Source organism: Hyla sarda, chromosome 3 (assembly GCF_029499605.1).
Source record: "Hyla sarda isolate aHylSar1 chromosome 3, aHylSar1.hap1, whole genome shotgun sequence".
Lineage (NCBI taxonomy): Eukaryota > Metazoa > Chordata > Amphibia > Anura > Hylidae > Hyla > Hyla sarda.
The window spans coordinates 49,740,092-49,765,849 of NC_079191.1; the positions used below are offsets into that span (position 1 = coordinate 49,740,092).

Below are 25,758 nucleotides of genomic sequence, written 5' to 3' on the forward strand. Positions count from 1 at the left end.
ACTGAAGCAAAGCAGAGGGAAGGGGGAGTGGGTTGGGAGATGGTCCGTTTCGCTCAATTGCGCTATACGGACTGTCGCCCAACCCACTCCCCCTCCCCTCTGCTTCCGCCACTCTCCCGCATGCGCTGATTGCACGATACGGACCGTCGTCCACTCTCCTGCATCCCAATCCAAAATAATGAAGAATAAGCACAGGAAGTACACAAGAAGGCACATGTCAGAGCCACCAAATATAAAAAGCAGGCTAATAATACCATATTCCATGTAATGTATAGCCTGTAATGTGGGCCTATGGAGATACTCTTAGAGGGAAATAGGGACAACTATGAAATTGAGAAATCACTGCCCTTCCTGGTTGAGTAGATGCTCAGTACTGCAAATTACATGTTAACGTAAAACACGCCTTATTCTTCTCTAAAGGCCAAAACAAAGATGTATGTGTGTATATGACAAGGATAAGGGAGATGTAGGGGCAGGTGGGAGGTGATGACATCACTCAGGGGTGGGGCTAGAGTTCTAAGCATCATCATCTTCTGTCTTAGCATCTTGTGCCTATCTCAGGAGAGGAGGAGCTGGTGAGCTGCTGAGACAACACCACATTTACAATGAAAGGACTACACAACTTCCTGTCAGGGGTGATTTACGTGAAAGCATGCTGAAGCCAGTAAAATGTGTCATATCTTGGGGTAAAATTGGTAATTGAATACAATTTTCTGATACCAGAATACCCCTTTTAAAAAGTATTCTCACATAAGCAAGTTATCCCGTTACCCTATATGACAATATGTTCCCTTCATAGCTCATAGCTTGCCACACTTGCATAAGTTTCTGTCAAGCCCCTGATGATCCCAGCAGTTGCAAATTGTGCAGAAACACGTAAGATCACTTTTAGGATGCAGATAATGCTTCAGCAAAAGGAGAAGAAGGAGGATAGTGGTTTTGTCCATTTTGCTTCTAGCTTCACCTTCACAGTTAGGAACAGAGGAAGGATTTCTAATGTAATGTTGAAGCTCGATCTTATTCCCACAATCATCATTTGGGTTCGTCTTTCTTGTGCCTATAGAACTGGAAAATGTAGGACTTTTCTGAATTGGCACTTTCTAAGAGCGATTTACTAGGCCAATTCTGAGAATTTTCGACATACCTTCTCTCCCCTTTCAAGACAATTGGTCTCATGAGGTTTTTTGCCATGGTGCCCTGAGCTTGGATTTTCCTGGTAAATCCCTTGTACAAACATCTCCTGTGTGCCTACAAGCTATGGCAGGAGATCAGTCGCTGGCACAGGCTCGCAGACTAGTGGCCTCCTCCTCCCGCTGCTAAGAATGTGGACAGTGACCGGCACAGAGAAGCCTCAGATAACTGAGGTCGCAGAAACGTTGTTCTGTATTGCACTGGATTGATGGAATAAACATATACCACATTCTGAACAGTACTGAAGAGTGGAGGTACTGACCAGAGCTCCCACACAGCCCGCACCTACCAGATCATCATCACTTGTGCTGCTCTCCTGGATTTATAAATATAATGTATCCCACAGCACTCCAGTTCAGTGAAAAACGTGAAGGTTTATTGCCTCATAAGAGGTGATGCAACGTTTCGACCGTCAAGCTTGATAAAGAAGACTGTGCTGACGGTCGAAACGTTGCATCACCTCTTATGAGGCAATAAACCTTCACGTTTTTCACTGAACTGGAGTGCTGTGGGATACATTATTTATTCTACCTACTACTGCTACCACCGGCCAGGGCTGCGATTGGGCCCGCTGGCACCCGCTACACTGTGGTCTTCAGCTGGCTGTGCTGCTCTCACTTGTGTGTGTGTATATATGTATATTATATATATATATATATATATATACACATATATATATATATATATATATATATATATATATATATATATACACATACAGTGGTCCCTCAAGTTACAATATTAATTGGTTCCAGGACGACCATTGTATGTTGAAACCATTGTATGTTGAGACCAGAACTCTGTGGAAACCTGGTAATTGGTTCAGCCCCAAAATGTCATCCAAAAATAGGAAAAAGTGAGGATTAAAGAAAAATAAGTAAATAACTAATATAGATAAAGCAAATCCTTACATATAAAAGTAAGAAAGATCTGCTGGGATCTGTAATCACTGTCTATGTCAGTGTTTCCCAAAGAGGTTGCCTCCAGCTGTTGCAAGACTACAACTCCCAGCATGCTCTTTGGGGAAATACTGGTCTATGTAGAGGACAGAAGCTTCTTCAGGGTCCTGTACAGAACACGCAGTGTCCTAAAAAAAAGTAAAATGATGTCCAAAGGAGCAGCTAACCCTGGTACAGGTAAAGAGTACAGAACATGTAATACCTCCCTGTACTGTAGGGGGCGCTACCAGACACCAGTCAGTGCATACACTTCAGTAATACAGGGGTTTTACCAGTGAATGCCCATTCTGATTGGTCGGTTCTTCCAGCCATTGACACGTTTCACAGATCTGGACTGTCTGTACATTGTATGTTGAGTCTGGTTTCAAGTTACAATGGTCCAGAAAAGACCGGTGTATGTTGAAACTATTGTATGTTGAGGCCATTGTAAGTTGGGGGATCACTGTGTGTGTGTGTGTGTGTGTGTATATATATATATATACACATACATACATACATACGCACACACATATATACACATACACGCACATTTATATACAGTGCAATCTCTGACAAAAAAAACTCAAAAAGCAATAAAGGGGCATGGCTTCTGCAGAAGAAGTGAGACCTAGGGGAGACAATGTTAAAGGGGTACTCCGGTGGAAATTTTTTTTTTTTTTTAAATGAACTGGTGCCAAAAAGTTTAACAGATTTGTAAATTACTTCGATTAAAAAATCTTAATCCTTCCAGTACTTCTCAGCTGCTGTATGCCCCAGAGAAAGTTGTGTAGTTCTTTCTTCCAGTGTGGCCACATTGCTCTCTGCTGACACCTCTGTCCATCTCAGGAACTGTCCAGGAGCAGGAGAGGTTTTGCTATAGGGATTTGCTCCTGCACACATGCTGTATTGAAATCAATGGGTAGCAAAATCAGCTGCAAAAAATATGCGGCAAAATACGCCACGTGACCCTACCCCAGTGTTTCCCAACCAGGGTGCCTCCATTTGTTGCAAAACTACAACGACCAGCATACCCGGACAGCCGTTGGCTGTCCGGGCATGCTGGGAGTTGTAGTTTTGCAACACCTGGAGGCACCCTGTTGGAAAACACTGGGGTAGGGTCACGTGGCGTATTTTGCCGCATATATTTTTTTTTGTGGTAAAACGATGGAGCTGGAAACGTGTAACTTCTGAAATCCTTGTTTTCATCAGGAATATTAAATAATTCTGTGAGTTTATGTTCCTGATGAGTGCAGGATGGGGTTAATATTCCCGTCTTCTAAAACTCTGCTAATTTCCCAGCGAGTGTCTGACCCAGTGTTTCCTAACCAGGGTGCCTCCAGCTGTTGCAAGACTACAACTCCCAGCATGCCCAGACAGCCGAAGGCTGTCTGGGCATGCTGGGAGTTGTAGTCTTGCAACAGCTGGAGGCACCCTGGTTAGGAAACACTGTTCTGACCTGTGTGCCCCCGTGCTGCGGACCCTATTGTCCGTGCCCGCTTTATGCCATGTCCTTGTCCTTGTTTTCCCCCCTCTTCAATCTTTTATGAAACGCTTATTGTCGTCATGAATTCCTCTTTGCCCACTCTCACTATGAGCAGGCATTTCCATCCGCCGTCCTCTCGCCCGCTTCCACATCCCGCAGACATTATTCATAACCGGAGAGAAAGACAAAGAGCACAATCTGCGACAGAGCCCGTGACCGACAGTCGGATAAGTCATTGCCATCAAGATGCTGCCCATAACTGTAGAACAGCGTTTCCCCAACCGGGGTGCCTGCAGCTGTTGCAAAACTGTTGCAACAGCTGGAGGCACACTGGATGGGAAACACTGGTGTAGAAGAACTGACATCCATGAGCAGTGGCGTAACGTGGGCCCCAATGCAAGATCTGCAACAGCTCCCCCCCCCCCCAGCATGGTGCCCACTGCACCCCTTATAGTTACGTTGTGTCCATGAAACACCCACAGATTGCAGGACAGGGGGTACAAGTGCCTTGTTGCCTCTCCTTGGGGGGTCTCTAAACTATAGACCTCCAGATGTTGCAAAACTGCAGCTCACAGCATGCTGGAAATTGTAGTTTTGCAACATCTGGGAGGTCCTTGGAGACCACTGTTCTAGAGGGCAAATACAGCAACATACAATGCAAGATATAGGTCACAATTATAAGAATCATAATAATAATCATAATTATATAGCTCCAACAAATTACACAGCACTTTTTACACAATTCTGAGGGCAAAATGAGACATTACAACAATAAACACAAATTATTCACACAGGAGGAGTCTATGATCACCTGAATGGGAGAGGTCCTGCCAAAAAGCAAATTACTAGATACTCTTAACCCCTTAAGGACTCAGCCCGTTTACGTTTTCGTTTTTTCCTCCTCGCCTTCAAAAAATCATAACTTTTATATTTTCATCCACAGACTAGTAAGAGGGCTTGTTTTTTGCGCGACCAGTTGTCCGTTGTAATGCCATCACTCACTTTACCATAAAATGTATGGCGCAACCAAAAAAATACTATTTGTGTGGGGGAATTTAAAAAGAAAACGGCAATTTTGCAAATTTTGGAAGGTTTCGTTTTCACGCCGTACAATTTATGGTAAAAATGACATGTGTTCTTTATTCTTGGGGTCAATACGATTAAAATGATACCCATGATAAGATACTTTTCTATTACTGTTGCGCTTAAAAAAAAATCGCAAACTGTTTAACCAAATTAGTACGTTTAAAATCCCCCTATTTTGAAGACCTATAATAACTTTTTCATTTTACCGTAAAAGCGGCGGTATGAGGGCTCATTTTTTGCGCCATGATCTGTACTTTTTATTGATACCATATTTGCTTATATAAAACTTTTAATACATTTTTATAAATTTTTTGGGGAATAAAATGTTATAAAAAAAGCAGCTATTTTGGAATTTTTTTTTACAGTCATGCCGTTCACCGTACAGTATCATTAACATTTTATTTTAATCGTTGGGATATTTACACACACGGCAATACCAAATATGTATATAAAAAAAATGTATGTTTTTATTGGGGGGGGGTTCAGATTTTAAATTTTTTTTTTGGTAACTTTTATTTTTACACTTTAATAGTTCCCATAGGGGACTATTTATAGCAATCAATTGATTGCTAATACTGTTCAGTGCTATGTATAGGACATAGCACTGATCAGTGTTATCGGTCATCTTCTGCTCTGGTCTGGTCTGCTCAATTGCAGACCAGAGCAGAAGACCCGTGGAAGACAGCGGAGGCCGGTGAGGGGACCACCGTCTGCCGTGCTGGATGATCGGGTCGCCGCGGCAGCGCTGTGGGCGATCCGATCATCTATTTAGATATTTTATTGATCACGACATCTGAGGGGCTAATGGCAGACAACCGCACGATCGCGGATGTCCGCCATTACCGGTGGGTCCCTGGCTGCTATCAGTAGCCGGGACCTGCCTCGCATGACACGAGCATCGCTCCGATGCTCGCAGTTATGCATAGGACGTAAATGTACGTCCTGGCGAGTTAAGTACCAGCTTAACAGGACGTACATTTAAGTCCTGCGTCGTTAAGGGGTTAAAGGGGTACTCCAGAGGAAAACATTTCTTTTTTTTAAATCAACTGGTGCCAGAAGGTTAAACAGATTTGTAAATGACTTCTATTAAAAAATCTTTACCCTTCCAGAACATTTTAGCAGCTGTATGCTACAGAGGAAATTATTTTCTTTTTGAATTTCTTTTTCTGTCTTGTCCACAGTGCTCTCTGCTGACACCTGATGCCCGTATCAGGAACTGTCCATAGCAGGAGAAAATCCCCGTTGCAAATCTATGCTGCTCTGGGCAGTTCCTGACACGGACAGAGGTGTCAGCAGAGAGCACTGTGGCCAGACAAAAAAGAAATTCAAAAAGAAAAGAATTTCCTCTGTAGCATACAGCTGCTAAAAAGTACTGGAAGTCCAGATATTATAATAGAAGTCATTTACAAATCTGTTTAACTCTCTAGCACCAGCCGGAGGCTGTGATCGTGACGTCATGTCACGCCACGCCCCCTCCATTCATGTCTATGCTAGGGGGCGTGTCTGTCGACATGCCCCCTCCCCTAGACATGAATGGAGGGGGCGTGCCATGACGTCACAAGGGGGCACGGCCATGATGTCACAACCACTGCTGCAGGAACCCAGCGTTTGTTTAGAAGTGGACCCCCACGATCAGACATCTTATCCTCTATCCTTTGGATAGGGGATGTCTATCAGCGGAGTACCCCTTTAAAGGGAACCTGTCATCACTTTCATGCTGCCTAAACCAGGAGCCATTAGGATGGTCCCCTGTGGCCTCCCCGCCCCCAGTCTTGACTGACCTCTTCTTATACCCAAATAGGGAGAGATTTATCAATGAAAGTTAGCAGGACAGGCAGGAACCACCGGGGACCACCCTAATGACTCATGGTTTGGGTAGCATGAAAGTGATGACCGATTGCCTCAGCCTATTGGAATGAATAGCATGCCTGGGCACCCTAGGGTTAATGTTTTTTGCTGCGCACCCTCCTGTCAGTTCCTCCCTAATAGTCATGTGACACGGTTTGTATGCTTTTTTTTTGGGGGGGGGGGGGGGGTAAATTATTCATAAAACCATTCGTTTCTGCCCATATTCCCTTGATCCAAACTCTAATTTCCCGAAATGGTTCTTTTTAAGAATAATAATCTTTTTTTGTGGTGAAACTTGAAAAGCAGAAAAACAACCTTAAAATTGTTCCAGGTCAAGATGTTCTGTCACGGCCTATATATAAAAGAGGAAAAAAGGATGACGCAAATAAAGCAGCCATCACCCACACACATAACAATGTCAGCCGGCCTCACTGAGCACTTTACTGTTAGACTCACGGTCCACACACAGAACGTACAACCCCACAATGGCGCAAAACTACAAACAGCGATTTGTTACAGACTATTCCTACAAATAGGTTGTTTCGGCAGGGGGGGGGGGGTTAAACATGTGCCCCGGACTGCGCTGTATACTTGCATGCGGACAGGGAATACCGGCCACCACTTTAGGGTCTATTACAGTGTCTCCCAACCAGTGTGCCTCCAGCTGTTGCAAAACTACAACTCCCAACATGCCCGGACAGTCAACGGCTGTCTGGGCATGCTGGGAGTTGTAGTTTTGTAACAGCTGGAGGCACACCGGTTGGGAAACACAGGTCTATTAAAGGGGTATTCCAGGGGAAAAAAAACTTTTTTTTTAATATAAACTGTCTCTAGAAAGTTAAACAGATTTGTAAATTACTTCTATTAAAAAATCTTAATCCTTCCAATAATTATCAGCTGCTGAAGTTGAGTTGTTCTTTTCTGTCTGGCAACAGTGCTCTCTGCTGACATCTCTGCTTGTCTCGGGAACTGCACAGTTTAGAAGAGGTTTGCTATGAGGATTTGCTTCTACTCTGGACAGTTCCCGAGACACGTGTCATCAGAGAGCACTTAGACAGAAAAGAACAACTCAACTTCAGCAGCTCATAAGTAATGAAAGGATTAAGATTTTTTAATAGAAGTAATTTACAAATCTGTTTAACTTTCTGGAGCCAGTTCTCATACATATATATATATCTATATTGTTTTTTCCTGGATAACCCTTTTAACACGTACAGAAAACTGTGCATATTTGATGCTGTGCCCAGTCATTTAGTTTACATTGAAATCTCCAGTTTGAAATCTGTGCAGGATACTGTATGTGTGAAGGTATATAGAACTATTACCTTCCGCATTTTATTTATTTTATTATTTTAATTTATTTATTTTTAAAACATCAATAACAACTTAAAGCCTGAAACAAACCAACAGGCTGTATATATATATATATATGTATATGTATATATATATATGTATGTATATATATATATATATATATATATATATAGACACATATACATACATATATATACACACTTACTACTACTTGTTAGTAGGGTCCCTGGACAAAAAGCCGATCACACCATTTCTCCTTAACCCGCTGGGTTTCCCCCCCCGAGCGATCAGCTGTAATCAATGGGGAAATCTTATTTCCCTGCAGCGCCATCACAGGGCAACTAAAGTATTACATGGTGCCCATTCTCATCAATGGGTGGTCTGTGTCCTCCAGAGTGAGAGACGCTCTTTGTAAACATTCCTCACTTTGGCCAACAGATAAGGATCCTGAAGAGAGGACCCTCATTTACTTATACTTTGGTTAAATCTAATAGATATATATATAGTTTGTATGGTTGAAAAAAAGAGCTATAACTCTGGCATCCCTAATAGGGTGTATGAAATAGAATTTTATAAACTGGGTCACCCCTTTTAAGGGAATGCGTCATCAGAAAGTGACATTGTTTAAATAAAGTTTTAATGTTTAAAAAACAAAAGTTGGTGATGTTTCTTGCTATATATATATAAAAAAAAATAATAATTAGAATTTATATATACATATACACACACACCGTATTTACCAGCGTATAACCCGCATTTTTTAAAGTCTATCTGCGTGTTACACGCCGATAAACTGTTTCTGACCCCGCAGAAGCCGCTGCATATCAAATGATTTAAAGCGGGCTCTTTAAATCAATGAACTGCAGGGCCAGAGTCCTGGCGCTGCCAGATTCCCTCCCCCATCCCCGGTTTTATGGTTGCCTGTCCTGGGGCCAGAGTCCCGCCGCTGCCCAATTCCCTCCGCCATCCCCGGTTTTTATAGTTGCCTGTCTCGGGGACCGTGCTCCTACTGGCTCTGGCGGTGTCCTACGCTGTTGCTGTGCGCAATGACGAGTGACGTCCTCATCGCGAAGCGCACAGTGACAGCCCAGGATGCCGCCGGAGCTTTAAGGAGGGCAGTCCTTGGGACAGGCAACTATAAAACCGGGGATGGGGGAGGGAATCGGGCAGCGGCAGGACTCTGGCCCCAGGACAGGCAACCATAAAACCGGGGATGGGGGAGGGAATCGGGCAGCGGCAGGACTCTGGCCCCAGGACAGGCAACCATAAAACCGGGGATGGGGGAGGGAATCGGGCAGCGGGACTCTGGCCCTGCAGTTGATTGATTTAAAGCGCCCGCTTTAAATCATTGATCTGCAGCGGCTTCTGGGGGGGCGGGGGCGGCAGAAACTGTTTATCGAGGTATACCCGCACACACGAACCCTCATTTTAACAAGGATATTTGGGTTAAAAAAATATATATATTTTTACCCAAATTTCCTTGGAAAAATTAGGTTGCGTGTTATAGGCCAGTGCGTGGTATACCCCAATAAACACATAAATACGGTGTGTGTGTGTATATATATATATATATAGCTAGGCCTAAGACTATAAAAATATACTACGGTAATATAGATGAGACCATAGTATATCAGTCTCCTCCTCCCTGTAGAATGACCTCTGCACAGGACACCAAGCATGTTTGCAAACCTCCAATATAAAGGATAGGCATAAAGGGGGTGACTTATCAAAACCTGTCCAGAGGAAAAGTCATCCAGTTTCTCATAGCAACCAATCAGATCACTTCTTTCATTTTTAACAAGGCCTCTACAAAGTGAAAGAAGAGATCTGATTGGTTGCTATGGGCAACTTTTCCTTTGCACAGGTTTAAAACAATCTCCCCCAATAAGGCTATCCTTCATATAAGATAGAGATAGGTATAAGACTATCCTTCAAATAAGATAGAGATAGGTATAAGGCTATCCTTCATATAAGACAGAGATAGGTATAAGGTTATCCTTCATATAAGATAGGTATATGGCTATCCTTCATATAAGATAGAGATAGGTATAAGGCTATCCTTCATATAAGATAGAGATAGGTATAAGGCTATCCTTCATATAAGATAGAGATAGGTATAAGGCTATCCTTCATATAAGATAGAGATAGGTATAAGGCTATCCTTCATATAAGATAGGGATAGGTATAAGGCTATCCTTCATATAAGACAGAGATAGGTATAAGGTTATCCTTCATATAAGATAGGTATATGGCTATCCTTCATATAAGATAGAGATAGGTATAAGGCTATCCTTCATATAAGATAGAGATAGGTATAAGGTTATCCTACATATAAGATAGGTATATGGCTATCCTTCATATAAGATAGAGATAGGTATAAGGCTATCCTTCATATAAGATAGTGATAGGCATAAAGCTATCCTTCATATAAGATAGAGATAGGTATAAGGCTATCCTTCATATAAGATAGAGATAGGTATAAGGCTATCCTTCATATAAGATAGAGATAGGTATAAGGTTATCCTACATATAAGATAGGTATATGGCTATCCTTCATATAAGATAGAGATAGGTATAAGGCTATCCTTCATATAAGATAGGGATAGGTATAAGGCTATCCTTCATATAAGATAGTGATAGGCATAAAGCTATCCTTCATATAAGATAGAGATAGGTATAAGGCTATCCTTCATATAAGATAGAGATAGGTATAAGGCTATCCTTCATATAAGATAGCGATAGGCATAAAGCTATCCTTCATATAAGATAGAGATAGGTATAAGGCTATCCTTCATATAAGATAGAGATAGGTATAAGGCTATCCTTCATATAAGATAGAGATAGGTATAAGGCTATCCTTCATATAAGATAGAGATAGGTATAAGGCTATCCTTCATATAAGATAGGGATAGGTATAAGGCTATCCTTCATATAAGATAGAGATAGGTATAAGGATATCCTTCATATAAGATAGAGATAGGTATAAGGCTATCCTTCATATAAGATAGAGATAGGTATAAGGCTATCCTTCATATAAGATAGAGATAGGTATAAGGCTATCCTTCATATAAGATACAGATAGGTATAATGCTATCCTTCATATAAGATAGAGATAGGTATAAGGATATCCTTCATATAAGATAGAGATAGGTATAAGGCTATCCTTCATATAAGATAGAGATAGGTATAAGGATATCCTTCATATAAGATAGAGATAGGTATAAGGATATCCTTCATATAAGATAGAGATAGGTATAAGGCTATCCTTCATATAAGATAGGGACAAGGACTTTTTAGAATATTCAAAATATTGGGCAGATTAGATGGGCCAAATTGTTCTTATCTGCCAACACATTCTACTCCCCATAAAAAAAAATAGGGTCTGGATATCATTTTGTCTATGTCCATGGGGATTGCTATAAAGCATATCTCAACGCTGTAAAAAAAAAAACAACCCGGAAAAGATGGGTGCCCCCATAATAATGTAATTTAAATAAAATACATTTTTTTAACATACAATCCAAAAATAGAAAGAGATTAGAAAAACAAGATCATGTTTTATTATCCAGCTCTAACCTTTATTGTAAGGCTGGATTACCAGCACTGTATATCTGAATGCTTTTTAACACATTAAAAATCATTACATTTCATACTTTTCTATGGAAAAACACTCAAATGATACGGCATACTGCAGTCTGTAATCTCTGTATTGTGAGTGCAATCTAATCTTTTTACAATGTCACTGAGAAATCTTCAGCGGGGAGGGGAAAGGGGCTTCTGAGGTGACAGTCACCGACTAAAAGCCAAAACGGTAGGTTATGTTACTGGTGATCCTACTAAGAAAGCTTCACATGTACTGTGGACCTTCAGATACAGCGACCCCCCGACATACGATGGCCCCGACATACGATCAAATCGGCATACGATGGTCTCTCAGAGGCCATCACATGTCGATGTCAGCATTGACATACGATGCTTTTTTATGTCGGGGCCATCACATTAAGTGCTATCCGGCAGCGCCAAATGCTTAAGCTGCTGCCGGATAGCAGCTTAATGCTCCCCGTATGGTGCAGTAAGTATGCTCTGGGGTGCCCTTCGGGTCCAGCGCTGGTCCTCCAGTGTCTTCTCGGCCCTCTCCGGTGACGTCAATACGCTGTTGCGCACGCCGTCCCGTCATCCAATAGGAACGGCGTACGCAGCGGCGTAATGACGTCGCTACACAGGCCCAGTAAGGCCTTGCGGAAGACAGTGGAGGACCGGAGAAGACCAGGAGAGCCCAGCAGAGGACCGGAGAAGACCAGGAGAGCCCAGCAGAGGACCGGAGAAGACCAGGAGAGCCCAGCAGAGGACCGGAGAGGACCAGGAGAGCCCAGCAGAGGACCGGAGAGGACCAGGAGAGCCCAGCAGAGGACCGGAGAGGACCAGGAGAGCCCAGCAGAGGACCGGAGAGGACCAGGAGAGCCCAGCAGAGGACCAGAGAAGACCAGGAGAGCCCAGCGGAGGCCCGGGGTCACCATCGGGAGCAGCGGGGACACCATCGGGAGCGTCGGGACACGGTCCGGAGTGGCGGGGACAGGGGAGTACAGCTTCCTATACTTTACATTGCACGAATCCCTCAACATACAATGGATTCGACAAACGATGGCTCGTTTGGAACGAATTACCATCGTATGATGAGGGACCACTGTACTGCAAAACTACAACTCCCATCATGCCCGGACAGCCAACGGCTGTCTGGGCATGCTGGGAGTTGTATTTTTGCAACTTCTGGAGGCCCAGTTTGGGAACCACCACACTACGGTCTTGCTGAACACAATGGGGAAGAACCTGTGCTGAGGAAAAGTCATCCAGTTGCCCATAGCAACCGATCAGATCACTTCCTTCATTTCTCAGAGGCCTTTTCAAAAATGAAAGAAGCGATCTGATTGGTTGCTATGGGCAACTGGTTGACTTTTCCTCAGCACAGGTTTTGATAAATCTCCACCAATAGGATTGCAGTCATCTCTTTAGTAAAACTTCCTATAAGGGTGCGTTCACACGGAGTAATTCAAGAGGAATTCTGCTCCAAATTAATGCACATCTCCTCTGCCCATTGACTTTAATGTTATTTCTGCTGTCCTGTTCACACTGCGGAAATTCTGCTAGCAGAATTCCGACGCTGAATTCCGTTCCACTTGAAGAATGAGCATGTTCATTCTTCAAGCGGAATCAGCTAGCAGAAACCAATTGAAGTCAATGGTAAAAAAAAAATTCCGCCCGTCATCGTTTTCGCGCTGAATTTGCGCGCAATTCGCGGCCAATTTGCACGGAAATGGCTGAAAAACCCTTCACTTCTTTCTCCCCCATGTCCGCGCGAAATTATTTTTTCCGCCTTAAATTTTTCGGCGTGAATTACTCTTCATTTACTCCGTGTGAACGCACCCTAAGGCTGGATTCACACCACGTTTTTGCAATACAGTTCCCGTATAAATTTTCAATTGAAAAAAAACGTACGGAACCGTATTGAAAACCCTATGCATTGACTCTCCCTTGAAAACCGTATGACAAAAGATGCATCAGGTTGTGTCCGTTTTGCATTCTATACAGTTTTGTCAGTTTTTTTTCCCGTACCCAAAGCCGTAGCCTACCACGGTTTTTGTTCTGGGTGAAAAACCATATTAAACCGTATATGTATTTTTTTTTTGTTTTTTTTTTAAGAGAGTCAATGGGAACTGTACAATATGTGCTTACGGTTCCATCCGTTTTTCACCATCCGGTTTTTGACTTTGCACAGTTTTTTTTCTTGGAATTTCAATCAAACAAGTGAAACTTTATTCATAATGGAGTGAAAAGTTAAACGGGTACACGGGCGCTAAGACATCTTATCCGCTATCCAAAGGATAGAGGATTAGATGCCTGATTGCGGGGGTCCCGCCGATGGGGACCCCCCGTGATCTTGCACGCAGCACCCCACTAAAATCAGTCCCCGGAGCATGTTTGCTCTGGGTCTGATTACTGTCAATCACGTGGCCGGAGCAGTGTGAAGTCACGGCTCTGCCCCCGTGTGACGTCACGCTTCGCCCCCTCAAGCCTATGGGAGGGGGCGTGACAGATCACGGGGGTCCCCAGCGGCGGGAACCCCGCGATCAGGCATCTTATCCCCTTATCCTTTGGATAGGGGATAAGATGTCTTAGCGCCGGAGTACCCCTTTAAAAACATATACTTTATTTCTTTAAAAAACGGATGCAACCGGACATCATTTTTCAAACCGCATAAGGTTTTTAACCATATATGGAGAGTCAGGTTTTGAGGAATCCGTTTTTTTTAAATCAAAAACCCGATACAGGAACTGTATTGCAAAAACGTGGTGTGAATGCACCCTAAGAAAGCTGCACATGTACTGTGGACCTTCAGATATTGCAAAACTACAACCCCCAGCATGCCCGGACAGCCAACGGCTGTCCGGGCATGCTGGGAGTTGTAGTTTTGCGACTTCTGGAGATCCAGTTTGGGAACCACCACACTACGGTCTCGCTGAACACAATGGGGAAGATTTATCAAAACCTCTGCTGAGGAAAAAGTCCTCCAGTTGCCCATAGCAACCAATCAGATTGCTTCTTTCATTTCTCAGAGGCCTTTTCAAAAATGAAAGACGCGATCTGATTGGTTGCTATGGGCGACTGGTTGACTTTTCCTCAGCACAGGTCTTGATAAGGACTGCAGTCATCTCAACATCTCTTTAGTAAAACTTCCTGTAATCGGCACTGATCACCTTTTACCTATTCATGTACTAGTCCTAAGGGCAATAAAGTCACATAAGACGGGTAAACTTAGCATCATGTGACTAATTTATCGAAAATGGTGACGCTGAAACATCACGTGACTATGAGGTGTAATAGTACATTACCTAATGACTGCGTGGGTGTACAATAGGGAGGGGGTAATCCCTGGCTGATAACATATCACCAACAGAAAGCCTTCAGCTTGGCGATACTGGCGCTAAATGTGAGGCTGGGTTCACACCACGTTTTTGCAATACAGTTTTGTATCAGGTTTTTGATTTAAAAAAAAAACTGATTCCTCAAAACCTGACTAAACTGTATCAAAACGTGTGTACAAATTTCTATCTGTATACGGTTTGAAAAATGATGTCCGGTTGCATCCGTTTTTTTAAGAAAAAAAAACGTATACGTTTTTAACTTTTCACTCGATTATGAATAAAGTTTCACTTGTTTGATTGAAATTCCAAGAAAAAAAATTAGCAAAGCCAAAAACCGTATGGTGAAAACCGGATGGAACTGTACACGCACATACGGTTCTGTACTGTTCCCATTGACTCCCATGTTAAAAAAAAAAAAAATGTATACGGTTTAATACAGTTTTTCACCCGGACCAAAAACCGTGGTAGGCCATGGTTGTCAGTCCGGAAAAAAACAAAATAAGTAAAAAAAAACGTATGGTTTGAAAAATGGAGACAACCGTATACATTAAGGTGCATACGGTTTTGAATGGGAAGTCTATGGGCACGGTTTTCTGTACAGTTGCATAAGTTTTTTTTTTATGAAACCGTATGCTGAAACCGTATAGTAAAATCGTGGTGTGAACCCACCCCGAGCTGCATCACCACCATGATCATTGGCTTCAAATAGGGGTAAGGCTGAGTTCACACCACGTTTTTGCAATACAGTTCCCGTATCAGGTTTTTGGATAAAATAAAAAAATGATTGTAGTTTTGCAACATCTGGAGGTCCGCAGGTTGAAAACCACTGATGAAGGGGGTCTGGATGACGACGACGGGGGTCTGGATGACGACGACGGGGGTCTGGATGACGACGACGGGGGTCTGGATGACGACGACGGGGGTCTGGATGACGACGACGGGGGGTCTGGATGACGACGACGGGGGGTCTGGATGACGACGACGGGGGTCTGGATGACGACGACGGGGGTCTGGATGACGACGAAGGGGGTCTGGATGACGACGAAGGGGGTCTGGATGACGACGAAGGGGGTCTGGATGACGACGAAGGGGGTCTGGATGACGACGAAGGGGGTCTGGATGACGACGAAGGGGGTCTGGATGACGACGAAGGGGGTCTGGATGACGACGAAGGGGGTCTGGATGACGACGAAGGGGGTCTGGATGACGACGAAGGGGGTCTGGATGACGACGAAGGGGGTCTGGATGACGACGAAGGGGGTCTGGATGACGACGAAGGGGGTCTGGATGACGACGAAGGGGGTCTGGATGACGACGAAGGGGGTCTGGATGACGACGAAGGGGGTCTGGATGACGACGAAGGGGGTCTGGATGATGACGAAGGGGGTCTGGATGATGACGAAGGGGGTCTGGATGATGACGAAGGGGGTCTGGATGATGACGAAGGGGGTCTGGATGATGACAGGCGGTGATGATGAAGGGGGTGATGACGAAGGGGATAATGATGGGGTGATGACGGGGGTGAAAATGACAGGGGTCTGGATGAGGACGGGGGGGGGGGGGTCTGGATGATGACAAGGGGGGGGGTCTGAATGATGACATATGGGGGATGATGCATTTCCCACCCTAGGCTTATAGTCGAGTCAATAACTTTTCCTGGGTTTTTGGGGCGAAATTAGGGGCCTTGGCTTATATTCGGGTCGGCTTATACTCGAGTATATACGGTACTTGTTTGTGGTTTAGTAAGATTTCTTGTTAAGTTTTTAAAGAGGACCTGTCTGTGTGTTAATAACGTATTCCCCATAAAACAATAATGCTGGAGCATCTTTTCTTAGAACGTCATTGCTCTTGGAAACAGAAAGGTAAATGGACAACTTGGGTGTGACAATTTCCCTTGTGAATAGGGTGTGTCCCTACATGGTGAAACTCTCAGCACTGACTAGACAATGTGAATGAGTATGGTCACGACTATAATAAATGGCAGAACTGGTCCTACCATGCCATTCTCCCCGTCTTTTAAAAAGGTTAAAGGGGTTATCCAGGAAAAAAAAAAATTTTTTATATATGAACTTGCTCCAGAAAGTTTAAACAGATTTGTAAATTACTTCCATTAAAAAATCTTAATCCTTTCAGTACTTTTTAGCTGCTGAAGTTGAGTTGTTCTTTTCTGTCAAAGTGCTCTCTGATGACACCTGTCTCGGGAACTGTCCAAAGTAGAAGCAAATCCCCATAACAAACCTATTCTGCTCTGTGCAGTTCCCGAGACAAGAAGAGATGTCAGCAGAGAGAACTATGGCCAGACAAAAAAAGAACAAGTCAACTTCAGCAGCTGATAATTATTGGAAGGATTAAGATTTTTTTAATAAAAGTAATTTACAAATCTGTTTAACTTTCTGGAGCCAGTTGATATATAAAATATTTTTCCTGGAATACCCCTTTAAGGTTAGTTTTTGCCAGAGTACAGTCCATGCCAGATTTTTGTTGTGTCTGGTTTTAGATGAAAAGACCGACTATTTCAAGGGTCCAGCTATTAGACTCAGGTGCTAATTATATTTGTTTGGTTAGCGCTCTGCTGCCATGTGATAGCTTTGTCCTTATCCAGTCTGTCTATGTAGGTTTGATTCCGGCTGACTCAGTTCGGCCTTAGAAGTGAATGGGGTCTGCTGCTCCTGTTAACAGTATATGTTGGCATCCTGTTTTCAGCAGGATCCCAACGGATGTGATGAATGGGGGCCAGAACATAGTGTGATCGTACCCTTATGTCTTTGGTTTTCAAAGTTCCTCCGGAGTAATGCAGAATTCCGCTTAGCGAGTTTTCTGGTTTTTCTGTTAAAGGGGTACTGCGGTTTTGAAAAATGTATCCCCTTTACACAGGATAGGGGATAAGTGCCTCCTGAGAGGGGGGTGAGAAGGAGGGACGAGCAGGTGTAGGGGAGACTGTTGTATAAGGGTATACATTTTTTTTAAACCAGAGTACCCCTTTAGGGTTATCTGTTGGCGTATGTCGCTCAATACAGTGATCCCTCAACTTACAATGGCCTCAACATACATTGGTTTCAACATACAATGGTCTTTTCTGGAACATTGTAAGTTGAAACCAGATTCAACATACAATGCTACGGACAATCCAGATCTGTAAAACATGTCAATGGCCGGAAGAACCAACCAATCAGAATGGGCATTCACTGGTAAAACCCCTGTATTACTGAAGTGCATGCACTGACTGATGTCTGGTAGCGCCCCCTACAGTACAGGATGGTATTACATGTTCTGTACACTTTATCTGTACCAAGGTTAGCTGCTCCTTTGGACATCAGGTGAGGGCGACTCCATTACTTTTTTAGGACATTGTGTGTACTGTACAGGACCCCGAAGAAGCTCCTGTCCTCTACATAGATCAGTGTTTCCCAAGCAGAGTGCCCCCAGCTGTTGCAAAACTACAACTCCCAGCATGCCCGGACAGCCAAAGGCTGTCCGGGCATGCTGGGAGTTGTAGGTTTGCAACAGCTGGAGGCTCCCTGCTTGGGAAACACTGACATAGACGGTGATTTACAGCTCCCAGCAGATCTTTCTTACTTTTATATGTAAGGATTTGCTTTATCTATATTAGTTATCTACTTATTGTTCTTTAATCCTCACTTTTTCCTATTTTTGGATGACATTTTGGTGCCTTTAGAACCAATTACCAGGTTTCCATAGAGTTCTGGTCTCAACATACAATGGTTTCAACATACAATGGTCGTCCCAGAACCAATTAATATTGTAACTTGAGGGACCACTGTACTGTGTCTGTTGCTGTACTTTATCTTGCCATCTGCTTCCAACATTGAGACAAGCTTTTATGAATCTCTTGCATGACTGCTGATGGGTCTCACCATTTTGCCCAACCTTAAGTACTGGGGGAATTATAATACTGGGGGAAACTTTTTTTTTTTTTTAGGACCCAGGAAGGCCAACTACTAAAAGGTGAGGCCTGGTTCTGCAGTCTAGCGATCCGTCAGCATTGTTACAATGAACAATTGCAAAAAGAGAATGGTAACACCTAGTTGTCAATAATTTCATTTAAAAAGTCTTTCAGAAAAGCTGCTGCAGAATAGTTTATTTACTGCAATAAATGTGTCAGGAAAGCTGACAGAACGTCTTTATATGGAGGCAAACTTCTCTAAGGCTGCATTCACACCACGTTTTTGCAATACAGTTCCCTTATCAGGTTTTTGATGAAAAACGGATTCCTCAAAACCTGACTAAACTGTATCAAAACGTGTGTATAAATTGTTATCTGTATACGGTTTGTAAAATGAAGTCCGGTTGCATCCGTTTAAGAAAAAAACGCATACGTTTTTAACTTTTCACTCCATTATGAATAAAGTTTCACTTGTTTGATTGAAATTCCAAGAAAAAAAACTGTGCAAAGTCAAAAACCGTATGGTGAAAACCGTATGGAATCGCACGCACATGCAGATCTCTACGATTCCCATTGACTCCCATGTTTAAAAAACGTATACGATTTAATACAGTTTTTCCCCCGGACCAAAAACTGTGGTAGGCTACGGTTTTGGGTACGGGAAAAAAAAACGGACAAAACCATACAAGACGCAAAACGGATGCAACCGGATGCATTGTTTGGCATACGGTTTTCAATGGGGAGTCAATGCACACGGTTTTCAATGCGGTTCTGTACGGTTTTCAAATTTAAAGGGTATACGGGAACTGTATTGCAAAAATGTGGTGTGAATGCAGCCTAACACTGTTGGCTCTGGTCATACATTATAAAGATCACCAAGACCTGATGTGACACCGTAAATTAAAGGAACAGCCAGAACATGACAGGGGTTGGTGGGACAACTACACTGCACGTCTGGACAAAGTCAGGAACAAGTAATCCACTTAGCATTGTTTACATCATGGTTTGGGAAGTTAGACTTGTCACCATGTCACACCTACCTCATCATCTTTTGCTTTCTGGCAGCATCCTGGAAGCTTCGGAACTCCTCCCCGGCTTTTATCTCATAGAACTGAGGCTTGAGGGATGCCTGCCGATCCTCCTTCTCCCTTTCCTGCCTCTTGGATCTTTCCTCTTGGCGTAAGAGTTTGCGCTGTTTCCTGACCTCTTCGACCCATCCCTTTTCATCGTCGGAAGTCTCGGAGCTCTCTGCATCACTTGGCTTTCCTTCTGGCTCTTCCTCTTCCTCCTAGGGGACAAAATTAGCAGCGAGTGACAATCGGACAAGTGTCTTGTTGCGGAGGCGATTGTCTATTAATAGGTGTCCTGCCGGACAGATGCATCTGGACGATTTCCCCCGAAAGACAAAGGAGGAGACACCTGTGTTTTTTTACTGAAGACGTCTTAAGAAGATGTTTTCATACAAACCATTTCCCGCCATGGAGGAAATTAACATTGATTTAATAGAAAACTAAAAATATATTTCGGGGCAAGAAGCGAATTAAGAATCCAGATTTCCATGAATGTAAGAAAGCGTTTTTACAAATATCATAGGACAGTGTTTCCCAACCACGGGGCCTCCAGCTGTTGCAAAACTACAACTCCCAGCATGCCCGGACAGCCTTTGGCTGTCCGGGCATGCTGGAAGTTGTAGTTTTGCAACAGCAGGAGGCACCCTGGTTGGGAAACACTGTTATAGAGCCTCACTATGATCGGTCCCCATAGGGGTTATACAACTGATTATGTATCCTCAGGACAGGCCATCAATATTAGATTGGCAACTATTAGTCCTGGAGGAGCAAGGTACTGCAGCTTTGTCCAATTCAAGTGAACAAAACAAAAATGCAGTACCTTGCATTGCCAACAGGAGTGCTGGCGAACATTTAAAAGGTTGCAACGTTCCAATGAGCGCCATGTTTTTTTGTTTTTGTTTTTTCAAATAAATGATTGTCAATGGTTCCTGGAGCCGGATTGGCACCAATGTAATATTGATGACCTAAGGAAGGTCAAAGAGGGAGTTAAAGGGGTATTCCAGGGAAAAAAAAATTTTTTATATATCAACTGGCTCCAGAAAGTTAAACAGATTTGTAAATGACTTCTATTAAAAAATCTTAATCCTTTCAACAATTCTCAGCTGCTGAAGTTGAGTTGTTGTTTTCTGTCTGGCAACAGTGCTCTCTGCTGACCTCTCTGCTTGTCTCGGGAACTGCACAGAGTAGAAGAGGTTTGCTATGGGGATTTGCTTCTAAACTGGGCGGTTCCCGAGACACGTGTCATCAGAGAGCACTTAGACAGAAAAGAACAACTCAACTTCAGCAGCTCATAAATAATGTAAGGATTAAGATTTTTTTAATAGAAGTAATTTACAAATCTGTTTAACTTTCTGGAGCCAGTTGATATATATATAAAAAGTTTTTTCCTGGATAACCCCTTTAAGTCATCACACCTGTGAAGTCTTCATTCCAAGATGGAGGCCATGTAGCCCATGGCCACCCTTAAAAAGAGAAATTGCATCATTGACAAGTGTACTGGGCCTTTAAAGGGAACCAACCAGCAGATTTTAGTGCTTGACAACACATTATATATGCTAAAATCTTTGTCCTCCCCATAACCAGGGGATATATTCGACTCCAGGAATGTTGAAGATATAAAGTTATATAGTCCCTCCCTGGTTGCCCCGTCGTCCCCTTGGTGGAGACTTATACTTACCGAGTCCTGTTGCAGCGGCCATGGTCCTACCCCCTCGTCTTGATTGACGGCTCACGCCACTGCTCTGCTCCGTCTGCTTAAGGATCAGAGCGATAACGTTGGCCGTCAATCAAGACAAGAGGGCGGGACCACGGCCGGAGCAACGGGACTCGGTAAGTGTAAGTCCCTGCCCAGGGGACTACTTAAGGGGCGGCTGGGGAACTTTATAACTTCATATCTTCAACATCCCTGGGGGCAAAAACGTCCTCTGGGTATGGTGGGGAGAAAGATTTTATCATATATAACACGTTGTTAAGCAATATATATGCTAAAATCTGATAATTGGTTCCCTTTAAGGTGGCCATACACACAAGATGTTCAACCACCAGCTATTCTCACCTAATATACATATTAAAATCTATGTGGTATATATTCCACATTCTGAGCCCTACACAGCCAATGGCTTTAACCTCTTAAGGACACAGGGTGTACCTGTACGCCCTGCGCCTGGTCCTGGTCTATAACGCAGGGTCATGCCATGGCCCTGCGTCATAGCAGGTCGGTCCTGGTGGCTAATGAAAGCCAGGATCCTGGGCTAATAGCATGCGGTACCAATCGTTGTGCCACATGCTATTAACCCTTTAGACCCGGTGATCAAAGTTGATCGCCGCGTCTAAAAGTAAAAAAAAAAAAAATTGCATCCTGGCAGCTCAGTCGGGCTTATCAGGTACACCACAGTAAACCACGGTGTCCCGATCAGCTAGGACGCAGAAGGAGGGTCCCTTACCTGCATCCGGCACGTCCGATCAGCGATTGACTTCTCCATGCCTGAGATCCAGGCAGGAGAAGTCAAGCCCCGATAACACTGATCATCCGCATGTAGTTCTATGCAGATGATCAGTGTTAGGGATCAATGTAATGCATGTTATAGGCCCTAGTGGGGGCTATAACATAGCAAAAAAAAAAAGATAATTAAACCGCGTGGTCAATGGCGTACACACAAAAAAGGCCAAAATAGCATATTTTGGTCACTTTTTATAGCACAAGAAAAATGAATAAAAAGAGATCAAAAAGTCCGATCAAAACACAAATGGTACCGATAAAAACTTCAGATAACCACGCAAAAGAATGAGCCCTCATACCGGCCCGTACGCAGAAAAATAAAAAAGTTATAGGGGTCAGTAGATCATTTTAAACATATTAATTTTCCTGCATGTAGTTAGGATTTTTTCCAGAAGTGCGACAAAATCAAACCTATATAAGTAGGGTATCATTTTAACCGTATGGACCTACAGAATAAAGATAAGGTGTCATTATTACCCAAAAAAATGCACTGCGTAGAAACAGAAGGCCCCAAAAGTTACAAAATGTCATTTTTTCTTCAATTTTGTCGCACAATGATTTTTTTTCCTGTTTTGCCATGGATTTTTTGGTAAAATGATTAATGTCACTGCAAAGTAGAATTGGTGGCACAAAAATAAGCCATAATATGGAATTGCAGGTGAAAAATTGAAAGGGTTATGATTTTTAAAAGGTAAGGAGGAAAAAAAACAAAGTGCAAAAACGGAAAAACCCTGCGGAAAAACCCAGCTGAATAGAGGTGGGTCTCTTCTTTACCTTCTCCTGCTGCATTTCCATCGCCTTCAACTTCTTCTTCCTCTTCTCACTGACTTTAGACACCAGTGGGTTGATCAGCCTGAACTCCTCACTACGCTCATCCACTTGGAAGTCGGGATTCTCAAACATGACTTTAAATCGGTCATCGGAGAGAATATTGGGCATTTTCTGTAGAAGAAAGCATATAGGAAACATATAAGACGCTGCAAATGTTTATTTTTCTGTAAAGACCCCAGATAGTGGGACATGACAGAAGAAGGTCCCTTTACTTGGAACACTGCAGCTGTAAAAGGTTATAGAGCAAATCACATTGTAGTGAACTTAGTCTAAATATTTATTACGTTGCCTGACGAACTGCAGGACGACATTAGCACTAGAGATGAGCGAACTTACAGTAAATTCGATTCGTCACGAACTTCTCGGCTCGGCAGTTGATGACTTTTCCTGCATAAATTAGTTCAGCTTTCAGGTGCTCTGGTGGGCTGGAAAAGGTGGATACATTCCTAGGAGACTCTTTCCTAGGACTATATCCACCTTTTCCAGCCCACCAGAGCACCTAAAAGCTGAACTAATTTATGCAGGATAAGTAATCAACTGCCGAGCCGAGAAGTTTGTGACGAATCAAATTTACTGTACGTTCGCTCATCTCTAATTGGCACCTATTAGATAACTCTTACTACATCCCATACCTCTCCTCTCCCAGCTCTGTATACTGCTGATATTTTAATTGGATCAGAATATATATTTTGTATAAAAAGAAAATAAATATATTATTATATATATATATATATAAACATATGTAAATAAATGTAAAATATATCAATATATTATATATTTATAAGAAAATAATAGATATATAGTAGAGGTACACCACCCCTGAGCCTTTTTTTTTTTATTAGTTTTTTTTTTTTTTTGCTGCTTTTTGCTAAATTGTGGCAAAAATTTAGATTTTTACAAAAATTGTGCAAATTATGGAAAAACGTCATAAAAAAATGCAGTAAAAATTGATGAAACATTCAGTAAAAATTCAATATGTGAACACAGTCTAAAGGCTCACAATCTACATAAAATACCGTAATTGTGACTATAGGTCAAATCCCTTCCCCTCATGGCAATATATATGTAAAAAAAAATAATAATAAAGCACATTGCATAAGAAAATGCAATAAAACCACTTATAATGTGAACTGATCTCAAACCACTTATGAGTTCACCTGGCTGAACTCTAGCACAAATAGCTTAATAATATGACCAGGTGCACTGATCAAACACCACACCTAATCTCTACACAGTCATCCAGAGGATTCATGGGAAATCTAGGCAGAGTTACAGAATAACTTCAATGTAGAATTGAAAACCAGAGCTAAGCCAAGGCATACACAAGAACCTCTACAGTATTCTCTGATAACAGCCTAGGCTAAACAATATATGCAAAAAGAAAACTTATTATAAATATATATATGTGTGTGTGTGTATATATATCTATCTTTTTTTTTTTTTTTTGGAGTTTTTTAAATGGTGCCATGTAATGATACATTTTTCCTGTATTGCCAGATATGTCCTTCTCAGGCAATACCAGTGGATTACGGTGGAGATAATCAATGGATCAGACAACCATTTGTCTGTCAGTTTCTACTGTACAAGTAAAGACATGCGCTCCTGACAGATCCTCTTTGCTGCATCGCATTTAAGAGAAAAGTTTACAACGTCAAATTACTGCACAGTCCACAAGCTACCAGAAGCCAAATTACCAGCGCAAACTCTGTGCATGTACTGACGAAGCAGGGAATGCTGGGAAAATTGGGCTCATTAGCTGGAAGCCTTTTTAAATGAGTCTGTTATACTTTCCTATAAAATCCTATAGCTATCACGCCCCCTCCCGTAGGCTTGCATTGCGGGGCGGAGCGTGACGTCACACGCCGCCCGCCCTGTAGTCGCCCGTAATCAGACCCGAAGCGAACACGCTCCGGGGACTGATTATAAACGGGGTGCCGCGTGCATGATCACGGGGGTCCCCAGCGGCGGGACTCCCGCGATCAGGCAGCTTATCCCCTATCCTTTGGATAGGGGATAAGATGTTTAAGCACCGGAGAACCCCTTTAATAAAAAAACAAAAAAAACAAACACACAACAGCAAGTAATGCCAATGCATACCATCCTGATGACAGTGAAGACAATCCAAGGTATATTCGTGTTGTGTGCACATAACCACGACTGAGTCGTCTCTTACCTTTTGCTTTTTCTTCAGTAAGGGAAGTTCCCCATCTTCCTCTTCTAGAAGTTTGAGAGCGAGCTCCTTATTCACCTTTGGTAATTTCTGCAATAGAGAGAAGTTCATGCTGAATAACATCTGCAAATAGAGCAGTGGTCCCAGCACTGACACCCAAACCGATCAAAACTTTTGGGATTTCAGTGCGACATGTCTAAAGTTTTTTCTTTTAAGTGAAGGTAACGCTTTAAAGGGGTAGTCCAGTGCTGAAAACCCTATCCCCTATCCTAAGGACAGGGAATAAGTTTTAGATTGCGGGGGGTCCAACCACTGGGGCCCCCCTGCAATCTCCTGTACGGGGCACCGGCTCACTGGCCAGAAGCGGCGGCTGACACGCCCCCCTCAATACATCTCTATGGCAGAGCTGGAGATTGCCGAAGGCAGCGTTTCGGCTCTGCCATAGAGTTGTATTGAGGGGGTGTGTCTGCCGCCGCTTCATGCGGTGGTAAACACTCCCCCTT

The 25,758-nt window shown here is 43.0% G+C and overlaps 1 protein-coding gene and 1 long non-coding RNA gene across 3 annotated transcripts in view; one reads left to right on the forward strand and one right to left on the reverse strand.

Annotated features, from left to right (window-relative positions):
* Window positions 1–24,740, forward strand: part of LOC130361335 (uncharacterized) — a 106,881-nt gene extending 82,141 nt beyond the window's left edge. Inside the window, exon 3 of the long non-coding RNA XR_008890966.1 lies at window positions 24,583–24,740. This is a non-coding gene — a long non-coding RNA (uncharacterized LOC130361335). The remainder of the gene's footprint in view (window positions 1–24,582) is intronic.
* Window positions 1–25,758, reverse strand: part of NOL10 (nucleolar protein 10) — a 109,926-nt gene that overhangs the window by 11,603 nt on the left and 72,565 nt on the right. For both annotated transcript variants that reach the window (XM_056564184.1, XM_056564185.1), the window contains exons 17-19: window positions 25,259–25,345; window positions 23,029–23,196; window positions 19,725–19,972 (exon numbers count right to left, since the gene is read on the reverse strand). In XM_056564184.1, coding sequence (XP_056420159.1) covers window positions 19,725–19,972; window positions 23,029–23,196; window positions 25,259–25,345 — 503 coding nt within the window. The remainder of the gene's footprint in view (window positions 1–19,724; window positions 19,973–23,028; window positions 23,197–25,258; window positions 25,346–25,758) is intronic.